The sequence below is a fragment of the Pseudorca crassidens genome, chromosome 15, assembly GCF_039906515.1.
Source record: "Pseudorca crassidens isolate mPseCra1 chromosome 15, mPseCra1.hap1, whole genome shotgun sequence".
Classification (NCBI taxonomy): Eukaryota; Metazoa; Chordata; class Mammalia; order Artiodactyla; family Delphinidae; genus Pseudorca; species Pseudorca crassidens.
Genome location: NC_090310.1, coordinates 75,061,869 through 75,079,378, shown reverse-complemented (window position 1 = coordinate 75,079,378; position 17,510 = coordinate 75,061,869). Strand labels below are relative to the sequence as shown.

The 17,510-nt window shown below is 50.9% G+C and overlaps 2 protein-coding genes across 3 annotated transcripts in view; both read left to right on the top strand.

Moving 5' to 3' along the window:
* SLC13A3 (solute carrier family 13 member 3) overlaps nt 1-5,954 on the top strand; it is a 92,891-nt gene extending 86,937 nt beyond the window's left edge. For both annotated transcript variants that reach the window (XM_067708319.1, XM_067708318.1), the window contains 3 exons: nt 246-407; nt 2,918-3,055; nt 4,342-5,954. In XM_067708319.1, coding sequence (XP_067564420.1) covers nt 246-407; nt 2,918-3,055; nt 4,342-4,518 — 477 coding nt within the window. In that variant the 3' untranslated portion in view covers nt 4,519-5,954. The remainder of the gene's footprint in view (nt 1-245; nt 408-2,917; nt 3,056-4,341) is intronic.
* A 5,060-nt stretch (nt 5,955-11,014) lies between these two features.
* On the top strand, nt 11,015-17,271 carry OCSTAMP (osteoclast stimulatory transmembrane protein). The gene is given in 4 exon segments (XM_067708320.1): nt 11,015-11,650; nt 14,344-15,346; nt 16,449-16,949; nt 16,952-17,271. Coding segments are annotated over 4 exon segments (1,701 nt in total). The 5' UTR covers nt 11,015-11,606; the 3' UTR covers nt 17,105-17,271.
* Nucleotides 17,272-17,510: the final 239 nt, after the last annotated feature.

The window sequence follows — 17,510 nt, the reverse complement described above, 5'->3', positions numbered from 1 at the left end:
GTACAGAGCAGCTCAGGAAGCAGAGAAGCTGGCTGAAGTCCAGGCTGGAATATGTGACCTTGAGCAGGTGACTTACCCTCTCTGAACCTCAGTCAACCCGTATATGAAAGGGTGTAATTGCCATCGCTGTGGCCAACCCTAACCCTCCCGCCTTGGCCCAGGCTCGGCGGTGGGGGGGGGGGGGCGGGCAGCTGTTGGAGGGCGGGGGGGGGTGAAGAGGTGTCCTTGCTTCCTCCCCTCTGCAGGAGTCGGGGCTATCCGCATGGATTGGTGGGCAGCTGCACCCCTTGGAGAAGGTGCCACCAGCGCTGGCCGTGCTGCTCATCACTGTGGTTGTCGCCTTCTTCACGGAGTTTGCCAGCAACACGGCCACTATCATCATCTTTCTGCCTGTCCTGGCGGAGCTGGTGAGGGTCCATATAGGGTCCTGGGGCGGGAGGGAAACACCTCTCCCCAACACACGTTCAGAAATCTCTTTCTCGCTCCTGGGAACTCCACCAGGAGCCACAGCTGGTCATTGCTCTCGTCCAAAATGCATGATAGCGTCAGAACCATGATATATATTTTTTAAAACAATACTGTTTTTTTCTTTAAGAACTGCATAAACAGAGTAAATATTTTCCAAATGCACCAAATTCCCTCCTGTGGGAAATTCCCTCCTGTGGGAAAAGTAACCCATGGTGACATGGAGAGTTTTCTAGGAAAATAGGAATTGCCAAATATGGATGAAGAAGAAGTAGAAAATCTGAGTGGACAGATAACCTTAGGAGAAATTCTAATGGTAGGCAAAGCTCTAGCCTCCCTCTAAAGCAGGGTTTCTCAGCACTATTGACATTTTGGGCCAGAGAATTCTGTTATGTGAAGCCGTCCTGTGAATTGTAGGACGTTTAGCAGCATCCCTGTTCTCTACGTACTGGATACCAAAGGCATCCCCCCTAAATTGTGACAATCCAGAATGTCTCTAGACATTGCCACATGTCTCCTGGGGAGGCAAAATTATCCCCGGTTGAGAATCACTGCTCTACAGATCACTAGCCCCAGAGGGATGTCTGAGGTGAGAGCTAGCAAACCTTCAAGGAACAGATAGTCCCCACTTACCCCCAGTGTTCCAGAGCACAGAAAGATCGAGAAAGCTGTGCAATCAAGGTACAAGGTTAGCAAAACCCTGACACCAAAAACAGTAGGAGAGCAAAGGAAAAGAAAGTTATAACTCAATGTCGCATGTAAACAAGGATGCGAGTAACAAAATGGATCCAAGGTCATATGAATTCTACTAGAAATTTCAAAACTGATTAACAGACACTATCAGTATAGTTTTATATTTAAGTAGACTAAAGAAGACCAAACCATATGATTATCTCGATATAGACCAAAGTGATCAGATTAAATCGATGTTGCAAGTATATGCTTTGTATGCAAACAGTGATGTGCCAGGCACACTCTCTGAATCACTTTTTGCTTTTTATTTGTTTATTTATGCATCAATTTATAATGGATATCACACTGTATTAGCACACACAGATACACTTTACTCTTTCTCAATGACTAGAGAATATTCCATTATGAATCCATAGTTGCTGATTTTATTTAAGCAATCTTCTACTGATGAACACAGAGGTTGTTTCCAGCCTCTGCTATTTCCCAGCAATGCTGCCTTGGCCTCTCCTTGTCTGAGCACCTTTTTATACGTAGATACATCTAGATCTCCAGAACTGAGATCCCTGGGTGAAAGAGCACGTGCATTTACAATTTTGTAAGAGATGGACAAATTGCCCTCCCAAGTGTGGGCGTGCCATTTCCACCCCCACCAGCAGTGTGGGGTAGGGGTCCCCGTAGCCCTGCTAAGTGTGATTGGATTTAATCACACCCTTCCCCAGGATCTGATGGATCGGGCAATTGAGAGAGATGGGGGTGCTCTGGGAGGGAGGAGGGAGAGCAGACCCAGTCAGGTCTGCAGGGGCAGCTTTTGCTGAAGAAGATACTAGTAAATGATTTATTCTTCTAAACGTTGCTTATCATCAAAATCAAAACATTTTACATGCAAGGGGGTGATCTTAGTGCTTTTTGAGAAAATGTATATGCTTTGGTTCACAAAAATTCCCTAGAGGGGCCAAAAAATCCTTACCTTAAAATAAAATGCTGGCGAAGTGATCACCATGAGTTACAGGTGGACGTGTCATTCGGGGGAGGTGATGAACCGGTGGTCTGCTAACTGAGGCCAACCCCCAGACACCTTTGATCCACACGGTCTTAGAAATCTGGAAATGAGTGCCGACGGTGCTACCGTGAGCTCTCTTTATCTCTGAAATCCAGTGAGGCCCCAACAAAAGGTACCCAGAGGCCAGCTGTTTGGATCGTTAGGCTGAGAGAAGGACCAGGCAGGGGACTTGAGGTTTTTTAGAGCCGTGATTCTCCAGATGTGGTCTCTGGACCAGAAGCATCAGCATCACCTGGGGGCTTGTTAGAAATGCAAATTCTTGGGGCCCCCTCTGCCCTAGACCTGCTGACCCAGCAACTCTGCAAGAGGTGGTGCGAGCGCTCTGGGGTTTAACAAGCCCTCCAGGTGATTCTGATACGCACTCCAGTTGGAAGAGGGAGTGTTCTAGAATAATCTCCCCAGCCCATCCTCCCTGATGAACCTGCATGTGCTTGGAATGTCGCTAACCTAGGAATGTTCTCTCCATATCTCCCTCGGTCTGGTTCTCTTCTTGTCTGTCTGTCTCTATGTCTGCCTGTGTGTCCGTTCTGGCCGCATTTCTCTCTGTGTGTCTTTAAATCCATCTTCCCGTTTGTTTCTCTCGTTCTCTCTCACTCGCCAATCTCTCTCCATGCATCTCTGTGTCTCCACCTGTCTCCATCTCCCGTGTGGCTTCTCTGTGTTTCTCGGCCTCGGTCTGTCCCGCCCCCGCTGGCCCAGGCCATCCGTCTGAGGGTGCACCCCCTGTATCTGATGATCCCCGGCACAGTCGGCTGCTCCTATGCCTTCATGCTTCCAGTCTCGACGCCCCCCAACTCAATCGCCTTCGCCTCTGGACACTTGCTGGTCAAAGACATGGTGAGTCTGGGCACTTTCTAGCAGAGGTCCAGGGAGGTGGGTGGACACCAGGGGTGGGCAAGGCAGCAAGGCAGGAAGGACCTGTGCTTCCCCCAACATCCCGCAATTTCTGAATAGGTCCTTCCAAGTGGGACCAGAAATATACCTTTTAGCAAACACTCTGAGATGATTCTTATGCTTAGTCAACTTCAGGAAGCGCTGCCTCGGCGACTACTTTCCAAAGTTTGCTTCAGAGACTAGGGGCTTCCCCTCTCTCTGGGCAGTGCCCTGTCTTCTGACTTGTTTGGCCAAGCGCTCTGTGCCCGGTGGCGGCGTCTCTAGGAGAGGAGCAGTGGACCACACCTGGGACTTAGGGCCGGGCCTCGGTGCCCAGCCTGCTGGAGAGGAGACAGAGGCCGAGGGTCGTGGCAGTGGCGGGGGACCTCCAGCTTTCAGCAGGGCCCCCCGCCAAGGCTCCCCTGCTGAACTGGCTCCTGCCCCCTCCTCCACCTGCTTCCTGCTGCCCTTCCCCCTCCACTGGCTGCCTGGGGTGTCTGCACCGTGGGTGCTCAGGGACCTAAGCTTCGGGGTCCTAAGCTGGTGCAACTGAAATGGGGGAATCTGCTTAACCAGTCCTCAACCCACGCAGGCTCTCCAGGCACAGAGTTCCCCCAGGACAGATGGAGACAGTGAGAGGCAGAAAGATCACAGAGCAAAGAGACAGCAGGGACCCAGGCAGACAGACGTTCATCCACTGTGGGTTCATTCACTGCACAGCTATTTGCTGAGCACATTCCATGTTCTGGGCAGGGGGCTGAGCAGTGTAGGGGAGACACAGGCTTGCCTCTAAGGAGGTTGCCTTCTATGAGGGAGACAGTAAATGAAAAGCAGAGGGTATGTTTACTGATCAAAGCAGATTATTTTTAGGTTGTGTGATCCTGGGTGAGCCCAATTCTCTGAGCCTCATTTTCCTCTTCTGTAAAATGGGAATAATGATGATGATGATAACAGCCCTCACAGGGTTGCTTTCAGGGTAAATTACATAGCTCTGTGACAACTGCATGGCACAGTGCCTGGCACCTAGAAACCACTCAGTGAATGGGGACATTTTCAGCTCCTTGAGGGTCAGCCTAAGGCGTGTAAGGATGGAAGGGTCTTGGGTATCGGCCAACCTGGGTTTGTGTCTGGCCCCATCACTTCCCAGCTGTGCAGTCTTGGGTGAAGGGCTTTCTGACTCTGAGCCTGGGCTTTTCCAGCTGTATAATGGGCCTCGAGCAGACCCCCCCTCACCCTGGGCTCCATTGCAGGCACGGACGGGACTCCTGATGAACGTGATGGGCGTCCTGCTGCTCAGCTTGGCCATGAATACTTGGGCACAGACCATCTTCCAGCTGGGCACCTTCCCGGACTGGGCCAACATCCACCTAAGCAATGTCACAGCACTGCCATCCACCTTGGCCAATGACACATTTCAGACCGTCTGAGTCCCCCTCAGGTACTCTCTTCGGGCTGGGCTCTCATCTGCTGTCAGGACCCTACAGGATGATCAAGCAATTCTTCTCTGTGATCCAGTACGCAGCAAGCGAGGGTGCGTTCCAGTGGTCCACTTGGGTCCACAGTCTCGTTTTCTAGGATACCTTCTCCTCTGTCATGCAGTTCAGGGTGCAGCTACCTCCCAGATCTGCTGCCTGAGCAACAAGCTCCTTTATCTCTGAGCTGTTCTGTGGTTAGGATGCAAGAAAGCCCAATTTCAGCAACAAGAAGCAAATCTGGAATGGCGTTTGTCTTGAATAGGTAGGGTGGGAAGCACAGCTAGCATCCCTCACTGACTACACGAGTTACCATCTGGAGAGACCATCTTGCCTTTAGAGATCACCTTCCTTCAAGAGACTCTGGGGCTGCTGTGTCCCAGTCCAGCTGTTCCAGCAGTTCACAGCTGGTGTGCGCTCTGCTTGGTGGGGGCCAATTCTCTGCCAGTTATTCAAATATCACCCCTGCTGATACCCAGCAGCCAGGGGTATTTTCAATCCCTGGATACAGGGGGAGGGACAGATGACATCCTGAGGACATGGAGATCGTGCAAAGCCTCCTTGCTGCTTCTCCGGGCTCCCGAGCGCACAAGAGGAGTTCTAGACCTTTCTACCCAAGCTTATTAGGATTTTCCTGTTCAGTCTGATTCAGTGTGGCCACAGTTCCAGGGTCAGGCCAAGTCTGGGCCATGCCCTCTCACAGGTGACCCATGGCCCCTCCAGCCAGGCCCCTTCCGCACGTGGCCCACAGGGGCCTTCGTGACTGCAGGCTTCTTCCTCTTCCAGGAGCTGGTCTTTACCTCCCTGCCCCGACCCGAAGCGGTAAGCATGTTTGATTAGCAAAGGCCACATTTTCAGGGGTGAGAGAAAAGTCAAAAGATAAATTGGGGCCTTGTAAGAGGTCAAATGTCTCAGGCCGGGAAACACCATAATCCTCTTCTACAGACGAGGACAACTTAAGACTTCCCCTGAGCCAGTGGCTGGTGGGGCCTGTCCTAGAGGATCTGATCCCTCCTTGCTTCAAGTAGGAACATCTCGAAAAGGCACCGGCTGAGGGGCCCAGAAAGCTCACCTCCCCGACTTCCTATGCCTCTGAGGGATGAGGTTCCCCAAGCAGCTCGGGCTGGGAAGCAGCACCCAGGGACTGAACTTGTTCTTGAAACAGCACAAGTGAGTCATGGATATTCCCCTGGGAGCAGTGGGGAGGAGGGAGAATGGGCTCCCTGTCCTTCCCGTGGGGTTACTTCAATATTTAGTCACAGTTACAGCCCTATTGGATGGGGCAGTGGAGAAATTCATTCACAGAGAAACCCAAGGGGCTTATAACCGGATGAATGGTGATTTCAAATACTTCTGATTGAAAATTCTATAAAATAAAGAATGTTAATCAACCCTGGGCCTGGAGATTATTTGCCTTTGTGGCCATAAAAGAGCTTCAAAGCCCTAAGTTCTGGAACTGGGGGTTTCACAGAATTGACCTCCCTGACCTCACTTCCTTACTGCTCTCCCCTCTCCACTCTACTCCAGCCACATACTCAAACTCTCCTGCCTCTGGGCCTTTGCACATGCTGTTTCCGTTACCTAGAACACTTTGCTCCCAAATATATGCTTGTTTCTCACTTTATTCAGGTCTCTGCTCAAATGTCACCTCCCCAGAGAAGCTTCCCTGACCATCAAGTCTAAAATATCACCCTCATTACTTTTTATCCCCTTATCCTGCTATATTTTTCTCCTTAATATTTAGTCAGGACACTGTATTATTTACTTTCTTGTTTATTAACTTTCTCTCCCTCTAGAAAATAAACCTATGAGAATACAAACTTTATTTTGTTCAGTGTTGTAACTCCAGTTCCTAGAACAGTTTCTGGCACATAGTAGATGCTTAGTAAACATTTGATAAGTAAATCTATACTAGAATTTATGAGAAAGCAAACTCACTCTTCAATCTGGGGTCTGTTTGGCTCATTTCTTTATTCACTCATTCTTCCATTTATTCATTCAACAGTATTTATTTAGAATCTGTTACGTGCTAGTCCACTGTCCCCAGCCACATGGAAATTAGCCCTGGAGACAGGCAGTAGGCAGGTAAACAAATAGGTAAAGTGACTCTGGGTCATAACGTGGGCTAAGAAGAAAATGAAACTGGCCAATTTGAGAAACCTATGGCTATGTTAGCTATAAAGGCTGTGTTAGCCAGGGTGGTCAGGGAGGACTTCTCTGAGGAGGCAGCCCTGGGCTGAGACCAGTAGGAGTCAGCCATGTGCTCAAGGTGGTGTGGGAGGAAAGGAGATGGCAGGGGTGGTACAGAGTCATTAGAAGTTTACCAAGGACTCATCTGGAATACACAAGGAATACCCAGAAGCCAGAAGAGACAAAAACAAAACACTTACCTGAGGCTGCATAACAAATCACCCCAAAGTTCAGGGCCTTAAAACACAACACATTTCTGTACTTGGTCAGAGTTCTGCAGGCCTGGTTTTGTCTCTGCTGTACATGGTGTGGCTGGGGCCACTCAGCTGGGGGTTTAGCTGGCGCTGGAAAGTCCATGGTGGCTGTGGACCCTCCAGGGTCACGTGGCTCCTCCAGGAGTCCAGCCTGGACCTCTGTACGTGGCAGTGGGCTTCTCAGAAGGCAAAAGCAGAAGCTACAAGTCCCCTTAAGGCGTGGGCTTGGGAGTCCAAGAACGAATGTCAATTCTGCCACATTGTATTGGTCACATCAGGTCACAGGGTTAGCCTGGTTCAAGGGGAGGGAAATAACTCCGCTCCTTAATGGGAGGAGTGCCATCCACATACAGGGCAGAAGATGGCTAGCCACGAACTTTGGAAGCCTTCCACCATAACACCCAAGAGAAAATGGGGTGAAAGTTACGAATATGCCGTCCTGAAAAGAGATATGTGAGTGGCCAGCGGGTTTATAAAGAGATGCTCAGACCACTTGTAATCAGGTAGGTGCAAGTTAGGCCACGGTTCGACAACATGCCAATCAGACTGACGAAAACTAGAAAAGTGGACAGTGAGTGATGGTGAAATGCGAGGACACAGAAACCCTTGTTTTCTGTTGGCGAGACAACTACTACCATCAGCCTGGCAAGCAACTTGGTAGTAATTGGGGATTCATTGTCTGCGTTCCTATGGCCCATCCTGTTCTTGGGCTTATATCCCAGCAAAACTATCCCATGGGTCCCTAAGGAGACAATGTAGGAGGATATTCATGCCACAGTTGTCTGAGGTACCAAGGAGCTGGAGGCCACCAAGGTGACCATCACTGGGGAAGAGGGGCATTTAAATAAAACATGGAGGAAGCACACCGTGGAAACATGGCCACAAGCAGACGCGATGAAATGTGGAGTGATAGCATGGACACGGACAGACTCCGGCACAAACGTCAAAGAGAAGCGCAGGATCATGTGGGCAGAGGAATGGAAGCTGTGAGGGTAAATGGGGGGAAAAGGTGAGTAAAACTCACTCCTCGTTGAGCGAGGAGTTCAGTAAGCCGCATTGGACAGCCAGCTCCACCCATAACATCTGTATGACCTTAAGCAGGCCCTTTACTGTTTGGACTTTGGTTTCCGCATCTGAGAGATGAGGGTCTAGTTACAAGGTGTGGGCAGGTGGTCACTTATGGAAACCACAAGAGAAAGCATAGACCCTGGTGGTGAGAGGAAGGGCTAGTCATGGAGAAGCACCTCTCAGCCCGGGGTCTGCAGGACAGCTGCTAACCTGGAGCTGGCAACTTTAGTCCAGGGACACATCCAGCCCTTGATGACTTCACAGGGAAGTAGCTGCCCTGGGTCTTCCTCCCCTCTCTCTCTCTCAGCTCTCCTGCAGGGGCTCCCCAATGGGGAAACACAGCTGTGTTGATGAGGGTTCTCCAGAGAAACAGAACCAACAAGATGTGTACGTATGGAAAGAGTTGCAGTTTGAGCCCAAAGGCAGTCTGCTAGCAGAATTCCCTCTTGCTCAGGCGAAGTTGGCCTTTTGTTCTTTTCAGGCCTTCAACTGATTAAACGAGGCCCACCACGTTATGGAGAGCAATCTGCTTTATTAAAACTCCATTGATTTAAATGTAAATCTCATGTGGAAACACCCTCACAGAAAGATCCAGAATAATGTTTGATCAAATATCTGGATACCATGGCCCAACCAAATTGACACATAAAATTAACCGTCATACCAACAGAAGCCAGAATGTAAGGGAGTCCTTTGATGCAGCCAATCCAGGTCCTCCTTTATCATTTTTTTGTATTAATTACATGTTAAAAGGATAATATTTTGGATGCATTAGGTTGAATAAAATATTAAAATTATTTTCACTTTTTTAATGTGACCACTAGAAACTTAAAAACTTTCTATGTGACTCACATCATTTCTCTAAGAGAGCACTGCCTATCCGATAAGACTCTAGCCACCTCTCCACATTCTGAAGCCAACTGGACGGTGGCAACATTCTACCCCCACAAGCTGTAAACTTCAATGACTCTAATATTCTATGGACCTCTGATTGTGATTCTAGAACTGAAGACTTACCACTTCCTCTTCATGTTCTGTCTTATGGCTCTGAATCCTCCACCCAGAATTCCGCTCAGCAAAGCTCATTCTATTTTTGATGATTCAGACACTCCTTCCGGATGTTGTGGGCTTAGGCTCAGGCCAGCCTTATATAGGCAGAAGTGACTGCCTGTATGTGCTGAGAAAAGCCAAAAATATCTTCTGCCCTTTCCCTCCCTATGCTCACATCCTCCCAGATCTTATGCATCCACTAGAGGCCCTGGGGAAATGACCAACATGTTCCTTAACCAATCAGCTCCCTTGTGCCAGTGCAGTAACTAAGCAAATGCCGGTGTTTTCCAGGACTTTTCCCTCCGACCAGCACAATGCCCTGAAGTTTCCTGTGTGATGGGACCCAGGCCACGGGATCTGGTCCAGTGGGCATCATAGAGGCCTGTAAGATCTGGTCTGAGAAGCCTGGGGCTCACTCAGGCCAAACTATCAGTCCAGGTTGGAAAGAGCTGGCCTGGAGCATTTATATATTGTTTACTGGGCACTGAACATACATTATCACATTGAATTCTCAACCCTAAGAAGCACGTACTAGTATTCTCCTCATTATAGCAGAGTACATCCAAGTTCAGAGAGGGACAGTGTCTTTCCCAAGGTCACACAGCACAGCAAGTGGCATAGCTGGCCTTTGAGTGAAGTCTGCCACCTCCACCCCAGGGACCCTGCAGATCAGAGGAACAGCTAGACTGCTCCCTGCATCAGTCCTACTGAGGCCTCTGTCAGAACTTGTAAACTGGTGGCCTTTATGCTGGCTTTGCCCCACAGACCTACCAAGATTGGCCTGCACAAGGGTCTTTCACTTTTTAAAAATACTGGCTTTTGAAACTTGGAGGCGTCTACATAAAATTGGGAATGACTGGCATCTTTGGAAAAACTGGCCACCCTGGTAATGTTGGGCCTCATTTTTGAGGGGCTTCAACCCCTAGCTGGAGCGGAGTGGAAGCTACCCTTTTCGAAGGGCCTCCACATGGCAGTTCACCGCTGTTTCCACCTGGCCCTCTGCTCCTTACCTTAGGTGGCCCCTGCAGGTGCCTGCATTTCCTGCTCTCCGTCTACTCTGTGTGCCCAGTTCTTTGCAGACTTGACAGTGGCCTGGCTTCCTAGAGCGGCTTGTGATCCAGGAAGGGTGTTAAGCCCTCTGAGGACTACAGGTGTCTCATCCAATTGTGTGACTATGAGAATGCCACTTCCCTTATCTGGGCCATGGAACACGCTCCTTCAGGCCTGAGCAAGTGACCCAGGCAATGTCCTTAGAAAGGAAACGACAGGGAGTCTGGAACACCGCCTAACTGTGCCCCCCGCCCCAGTCCATCCTGTAGGGTGGGGGGCTGGGCGCTCAGGAGAGGCCTCCTGGCGGAGGTGGTCCTGCTGGCAGTGATGGGGCACAGAGACACTGGAGTGTAGGGGGGAGGAGGGTCTGCTTTCCAGGAAGGGATTGGCTTTCAGAACAGCCCAGAAGTGTACCTGCAGGGCAGTGACTGCGGCAGAGCCCACAAACAGAGAATTCACGTTCACTGAGTGCCTGCTCTTGGCAGTGCCAGACGCATCCCGAGAACCTTGTGAATTCTTCCCTCCCCACCAGTAGGGCCCAGTGGCTGACCACTGGAGCAAGGATGCTGACTATAAATCGTGGCTCTACCTGTTACTACCTGAGCGGCTGGGTTAAGGGACTTAAGTCTCTGGATCTCAGTTTTCTGAACTAAAGAATGGAAATAACAGTCCTTGCCACAAAGGGTTGTTGGAAAAAAAAGATTCAGTGAACGCCAAGAGAAGCTATGTAGCAGAGTGCCTGATACTTAACAAGGGCTCGATAAATGTTAACTGTTCTTATCCTTACGCCCTTTTAAGAGGAGAAAACTGAGACAGAGAGGCAAGGTCACCTGCCCAAGGTCACACAGCTAGGGAGGGACGGAACTGTGATTGGAAGCCAGGTCCATGTTGGGATAAAGACAGGAAGGGAGCTGAGCGGGAGACCAGAGTCCCTGACGATTGGAAAGTCATAGCAGAGGTCCAATTGTCTCCTGTGGGTTTCCACCCCCTAAGAGTTAGAGATCACGCTCTTCTGGGGGCACATAACTATGCAAGGGGAAGGAACATGAAGCCGAGCTGAGTTCTAGCCCCAGCACTACCGCTAATGAGCTGTATGGCTTCTCTGAGCCTCAGTTTCTTCCTCTGTAAAATGGGACTAATTCTACCTTCCTGCTATCAGGATTAGAGACTTTGCTTGGAAAAGGCCTCTTCTCTTCTCCCACACCTTCCACTGGCTCCTGCCTGCCGGAAGAGGATGAGTCAGCTTGCCCACCCCCCTGGGAGGTGGGCCCAGGCAGGGCGGGACAAGGCCAGCAGAGGTACTTAAATCAGGGCAGAAAAGCAGAAGTGACAGTTCTGGTCACTTTTGGAGGACGGAATTCCCCCCACTTCCTCTCCACTTACCTTCGCTGCCTGAGCCCGCCTGCCCAGATCCACTGCTGTTCAGGGAGCATGAGGGCCCCCCAGGAGATAGCTGAGCATCTCGTCAGGACCGGGTAGGTCTGGGGACTTGGACACTGGGGGCCACAGGCAAGAAAACAGTCAGTGGTCAGGCCTGATGGGTATGAGCTAGGTCTCAGTCTCTGCCATTCCCTGGCTGTGTGACCTTGGGTAAATCCTCACCTCTTTGAGCCTCAGTTTCCCCATCTGCGAAATGGGAGTAATGATAATGTCTACGAGACTGTTGTGAGAATTGAATGAGAAAACGCATGCTCAGGGCTTGCCGTCATGCTCGGCTCAGAGTAAGCTCCCAACGAATGGCAGCAGGTTCCTTAGCATTTACAACATTCAGCACAGACCTTGGCACCCAATACGATTTAGAATTGGTTTTCCATTCCAATGTCATTCAAATTATTAGCTATCACTTTAACAGCGACCATGTTTCAAATATGAATTATACAGTAGAAGGGAGTTTAGTCCCAAATTAAAATGTCAGCGGGACTGGGAAGACCCTAATTCATCACCTCTAACCTCAAGTGGGTCCTCAATGCCGCCCAGCGTGTATATAACTTCCCGAGTTCATTTACTCTCCCACTTTCCTGGCCACCTATGTTATACCTTCTTCTTCGCCTTCAAATTTCCATCATCTCCTCTAGCATCCTCACCATCAGTGCTGATCTGCCTTCCTGCTACCCTGAACAAACAGAAGTAAACATGCTACAGTCCACAAATATTTACGGAGCACCCACTATACATCAGACACTATTCTAGGTCCTTGGTATTTATCAGTGATCAAAAGAGACCAAGTCCCTGCCCTGGTGGAATTGAGGCTCTAGTGACAGGTAATAGCTGACATGGTACTTCCTATGTGCCATGACCCTATGCATATCACTTTTATGCACCATTTTACAGATGAGAAAACTGAGGCACGAAGAGGTTAAGAAACTTGACCAAGGTCACACAGATGGTGAGTGATGAAGCAGGGATTTGAACCCAAGCAGTCTGGAGGTCACGCCCTTAACTATTGCTCTGTTCTGTGTATACTGGTTGATACCGATACATTAGTACGCACACCTTACCTGTCCATTCACCATCACCTGTAACCATTTCCTGTGCCTTCCCACCTGCTACTAAGGATGAACAGCCCCTGCTCCTTTCTAAGACCAGCCCCAGGTTTCATGCTCTCAATCTCACCCATGCCACTCACTGAAGAATGTCACACCAGCAAGCCTCCCCTTCATCAATGTCTCCCCTCTTGATTGGATCCCCCATCTGCAAACATGCTCAAGTTCCTCCATCCTAAAGGAACTTGGTTCCGTTTCCCATGTCAACTACTACAACATTTCTCTGCACCTTTACTGCAAAAATGACCTGAAACCGTTGTCTGCACTCGTGCCTCAATTTCTTCTCCATCCAGCCTCCCTTGGGTCCACTCTAGTGAACAAGCCACCCAGCTGCCCTGGTCCAGGTCACCAGTGACTTCCACGTGGCTAAATCCAATGGTCATTGCTCAGCTCTCATCCTTCTTGACCCACCAGCAGCACTTGACACGTTTGCTCACTCCCTTCTTGAAACATTTCATTGACTTGGCTTCCCAAGCTCCACAGTGCCTGGCTTCTTGGTCTCCTGGGCTGGTTCCTCCTCATCTCCCAACCCATGAACCCTGGAGTGCCACTAAGCTCTGTCTTCGGAGCTCTTTCCCTTCCGTCAGCACACGGTCTTAAGGAATCTCATCTACCCCATGACTTTAAATACCGTCTATCAATCCACAACTCCCAGCTTTATATCTCCAGCCTGCTCTCTCGTCTGAGTTCCAGATTGTTTGCAATCACACGTTCAGCAACTCGCAGCTCAAATTTCTGACTGCCAGCTGAATTCTTCCTCTCCCCCCTCCACCCAAACCTGTTTCAACCACAGATTTCCCATCTCAGGAAACAACACCTCAGTGCTTTCAGCTGCTCAGACACAAAACCTCATTGTCATCCTGAATCCCCCTCTTTCTCTCACACTCACAACCAATCAGTCTGCCAATCGTGTTGGCTCTTCCAGCAAAACGTATCCAGAGCCCAACCTCTTCTTACTATTCCTCTGCTATCACTCTTCCATGGAAGCTCTATGAGGCCAGGAATTCTCCTCTGTTTTATCCATTCCTGTTTCTCCAATGGCTAGCACAGAGTAGTTGCTTAGTAAATATTTGTTGAATGAATAAATAAGAGTACAATAGAGGAGAAAAGTTCCTCAGAGATCAGCTGGTCCACTCTTCCCATCCTCTAAATTATAGAGGAGATACTGAGATCCATAAAGAAGGAGTGTCCAGGGTCACACTGAGCTGACCAAGACTATGAATTCAAGCGAAAAAGCATCTCTCCCCATTTCTCTCTCTCTCATCCTCTCTCTTTCATTTGTGCTTCTCTCTCCATGACTCTTTCATTCCCTTGCACCAGTTGCCCTCACAAGACACAAGCAGCCCAGGTATTCATCCTCTCATCCTCAGGAACTGCATGGAAACTAGTTCTTCCCTGACAACTCAGTGAGAATAATCCTGGGGAAGGCTCTGATTGGCTCAGCTTAGGTCATGTGGGTTTGGGGTGGGTTACTCTGATTGGCCCACCTGGGAGGAGTGCCCACCACTGTGGCTAAAGGGGTGGAGCCTGTTGGCAGTTGATGAGTTTGTAGGGCAGGGGCATTGGGCAGACACACAGTGCCCCAACCCTCCTGATAGAGGCTCCCCCTATTTCCTTGTGTGCAGGTGGAGATTCTGGTACCTGGGGCTCCACAAGGCCCTTGCCCTGCTGCAGGCCGCCTGGGTTGTCTTCTCCCAGCCTGTCCCAGCCAGCTGTGGCCAGCTGCTGACCCAGCTCCTCCTGTGCGGTTCCCTGGCCATTGCTGCCGCGGGTCTGACCTACTATGGGCTGGTGTCCCTGCTACTTTATCCTCTAGGGCCCTCGGCCATGGTGGCCACTGTCTGTGGCTTCCTGGCCTTCCTGGGCCTGGGACTGGTGCCCCCCGCCCGCTGTCTGTTTGCACTCAGCGTGCCCACCCTGGGCACGGAGCAGGGCCGCCGCCTGCTCCTATCCTGGAGTACCGCCACCCTGGCCATTGTCGTGGTGCCCAACATCTTGGCCAACATGCACGCAGCTGGGCAGGTGCTGAGGTGTGTCACGGAGGGCTCCCTGGAGAGTCTGCTCAACACCACTCACCAGCTGCACAGAGCCTCCCAGGCTCTGGGCCCTGACGGCCAAGCAGGCAGCCAGGGCCTGACGCTCCAGGCCCAGGGCGATGGCTCCGCCTTCCGGCTCCACGTGTTCAGGGTCACTCAGCAGGTCCTGGAGGACTTCTCCGGCCTGGAGTCCTTGGCCCAGGTGGTGGCACTGGGGACCCAGCGGGCAGTCACAGGGCTCTTTATGCTGGGCCTCCTGGTGGATTCAGCCTGGTACCTCCATCGATACCTGACTGACCTGCAGTTTGATAACATCTATGCTACCTGGCAGCTGGCTCAGCAGCTGGCAGAGATCGGGGCCACGCACCTGGTGGCCTCCCCACCAGCCTGGCTGCTGTGGGCGGCCCGGCCAAGGCTGTCCCAGGGGGAGCTGCTGAGTTGTCTCCTAAGGCTGGGGCTGCTTACCCTGCTCCTGATGGCCACAGCTGTGACAGTGGCCGTGGACCACGTGGCCTTTCTCCTGGCGCAGGCAGCCGTGGGCTGGGCTCAGCAGCTTCCCGCTGTGCCCGTCACGCTCACCATCAAATATGATGTAAGTGCCGTGACAGGAAGGTGGGCACAGAGTCATTTCCTTGAGGGAGAGGATAGGGTTTGTTAAACCCTTGACTCAAAATTGAATTTTACTTGCCTTCGAGTCGTGGTGCTTGGATACGCTGTGGGATCCAGGGGCTTTGGCAGACGAACCATGTAATTCTCACGACAGCCTGAGGCAGTGGGTTCTGTTTTCACCCCTTATCGCAGGTGAAGATACTGATACCCAGAGATATTAAGATAATTTGCCCCCCAAGGCCACTCTTCACACGTCGCAGCATATCCCAGCCTCATTTTTCTCACTTGTACAAACTGGATCAATCCTCCTTACCCTACAAGGTTACTGTGAGTCTTAACATGTGGTAGTCTCTAGAAGTACCTAGGCGGCCCCATACCACATGGGAGATGTTTAATAAATAGTGACTATTATTAATAGCTCACATCTGTAGATAACAGACTGGAGGAAGCCTTGGGAACAGCCCACGGGCCAATCCTGCCAGCTTCCTGTTTTGTATTTTTTTTGCGGTACGCGGGCCTCTCACTGTTCTGGCCTCTCCCGTTGCGGAGCACAGGCTCCGGACGCGCAGGCCCAGCGGCCATGGCTCACGGGCCCAGCCGCTCCGCGGCATGTGGGATCCTCCCGGACCGGGGCACGAACCCATGTCCCCTGCATCGGCAGGCAGACTCTCAACCACTGTGCCACCAGGGAAGCCCAGGTTCCCGTCTTTTAAATGAAGCTGCTCATGGACTCATCCTCATAAAATTGTGCTTACTTGATGGACTAGAACATCTGAAGTTTCGCTACGGGCTCAGAAAAGAGTAAATGCCCTTAAGCATGAATTGGTTTTCTCTAAAGTGTTCCCTGCAAAGAGTAATAACAATATAAATAGCATTTGTATGGTGCTTTTCATTCCGTAAAAAGCCTGTTTCAGATTCCTGATCTCAGTTGACCCTCCTCAAAACGGTCAGATTTTGCACCCATTTTGCAGATGAGGACAGGGAAAGCTGGACCCGTCCAGACCCAAGAGCATCCAGATGTGGTGGGGGGCAGGGAACGGCTGGGGTGTCTCTCTGCTGACCTTGCCTTTTTCTCCTTTCTGAAGGCTGCATACACCATCCTGGGCTTCATCCCTTTCCTCTTCAACCAGCCGCCTCTGGAGAGCCCCTTCCTCTCTGCCCACAACTCCTTCCAGTGGGAGCTGCGCTTCATCGCCCCTGGCTGCCCGCTGCTGCCCCCCCGGCGCCCGCACACAGCCGCCCACCTGGCTGCAGGCGCCCTGCAGCTCGTCGCTTGCTCCACGGTCCTCCTGGAGACCTACGCCCGGCGCCTGAGGCACAGCATCGCTGCCTCCTTCTTCAAGACCCAGGAGGCAAGGAGGGTCCACCACCTTCATGCCCGGCTCCAGCGAAGATATGACAGGCACCGAGGCCAGCAGCTGGCCCCGGGCACTCCATACTGCTCCTGAAACCCGGGCCGGCAGCAAGCACCTAGAACGGCTAGACAGACCTGCTGGATACCTGGAAGGACAGAGAGCAATGGCGCCGAGAGGAAAGCACTTTGGAGTTGCCCAGACCTGAGTGGTGACCTTGGCCCTTCTGCTGCCTCCCCTGTGTGACCTTGGGTAGGTCGCTTCACCTCTCTGAGCCTTGGTTTCTATATCTGCATAAGGACTGCGTAACAACAATCAGTGTGACCTACTTTGCACACGGGAATGTGTTAAGGGCGGAATGAGATACTGGGCAGGAAAGGCCTGGATAAACAGAAAAGGACGACGCAAAGTGAAGACAGGGTTCCTCCGGCCGGTGCCAGGTGTCTGTCCAGGCTTCCGTCTGCATAGGCTGCTGTACCTGGTAGGTGGAGACTTTGCACCCTGACGGTGTCTAAACGCCCCTGGAGCTTATTTCTATGTCTCTGAATCTTCTGAACTTATTTATAGTCATTAAAATTTTCTTGATTTTATAAATAAATGTATTTATTAAATTCTAAATTAGATTGTTATTCCTTTGCTTCAAATTCCTTCAGGGTTTCCCCATCTAGGGTTGCCAGGTTTAGCAAATAAAAATACAGGCCACCTGGTTCAACTTGAATTTCAGATAAACAATGAATACGGGTTTGGTATAAGTATGTCCAGAGGCTACTTATACGAAACCCGTATTTGTTGTTT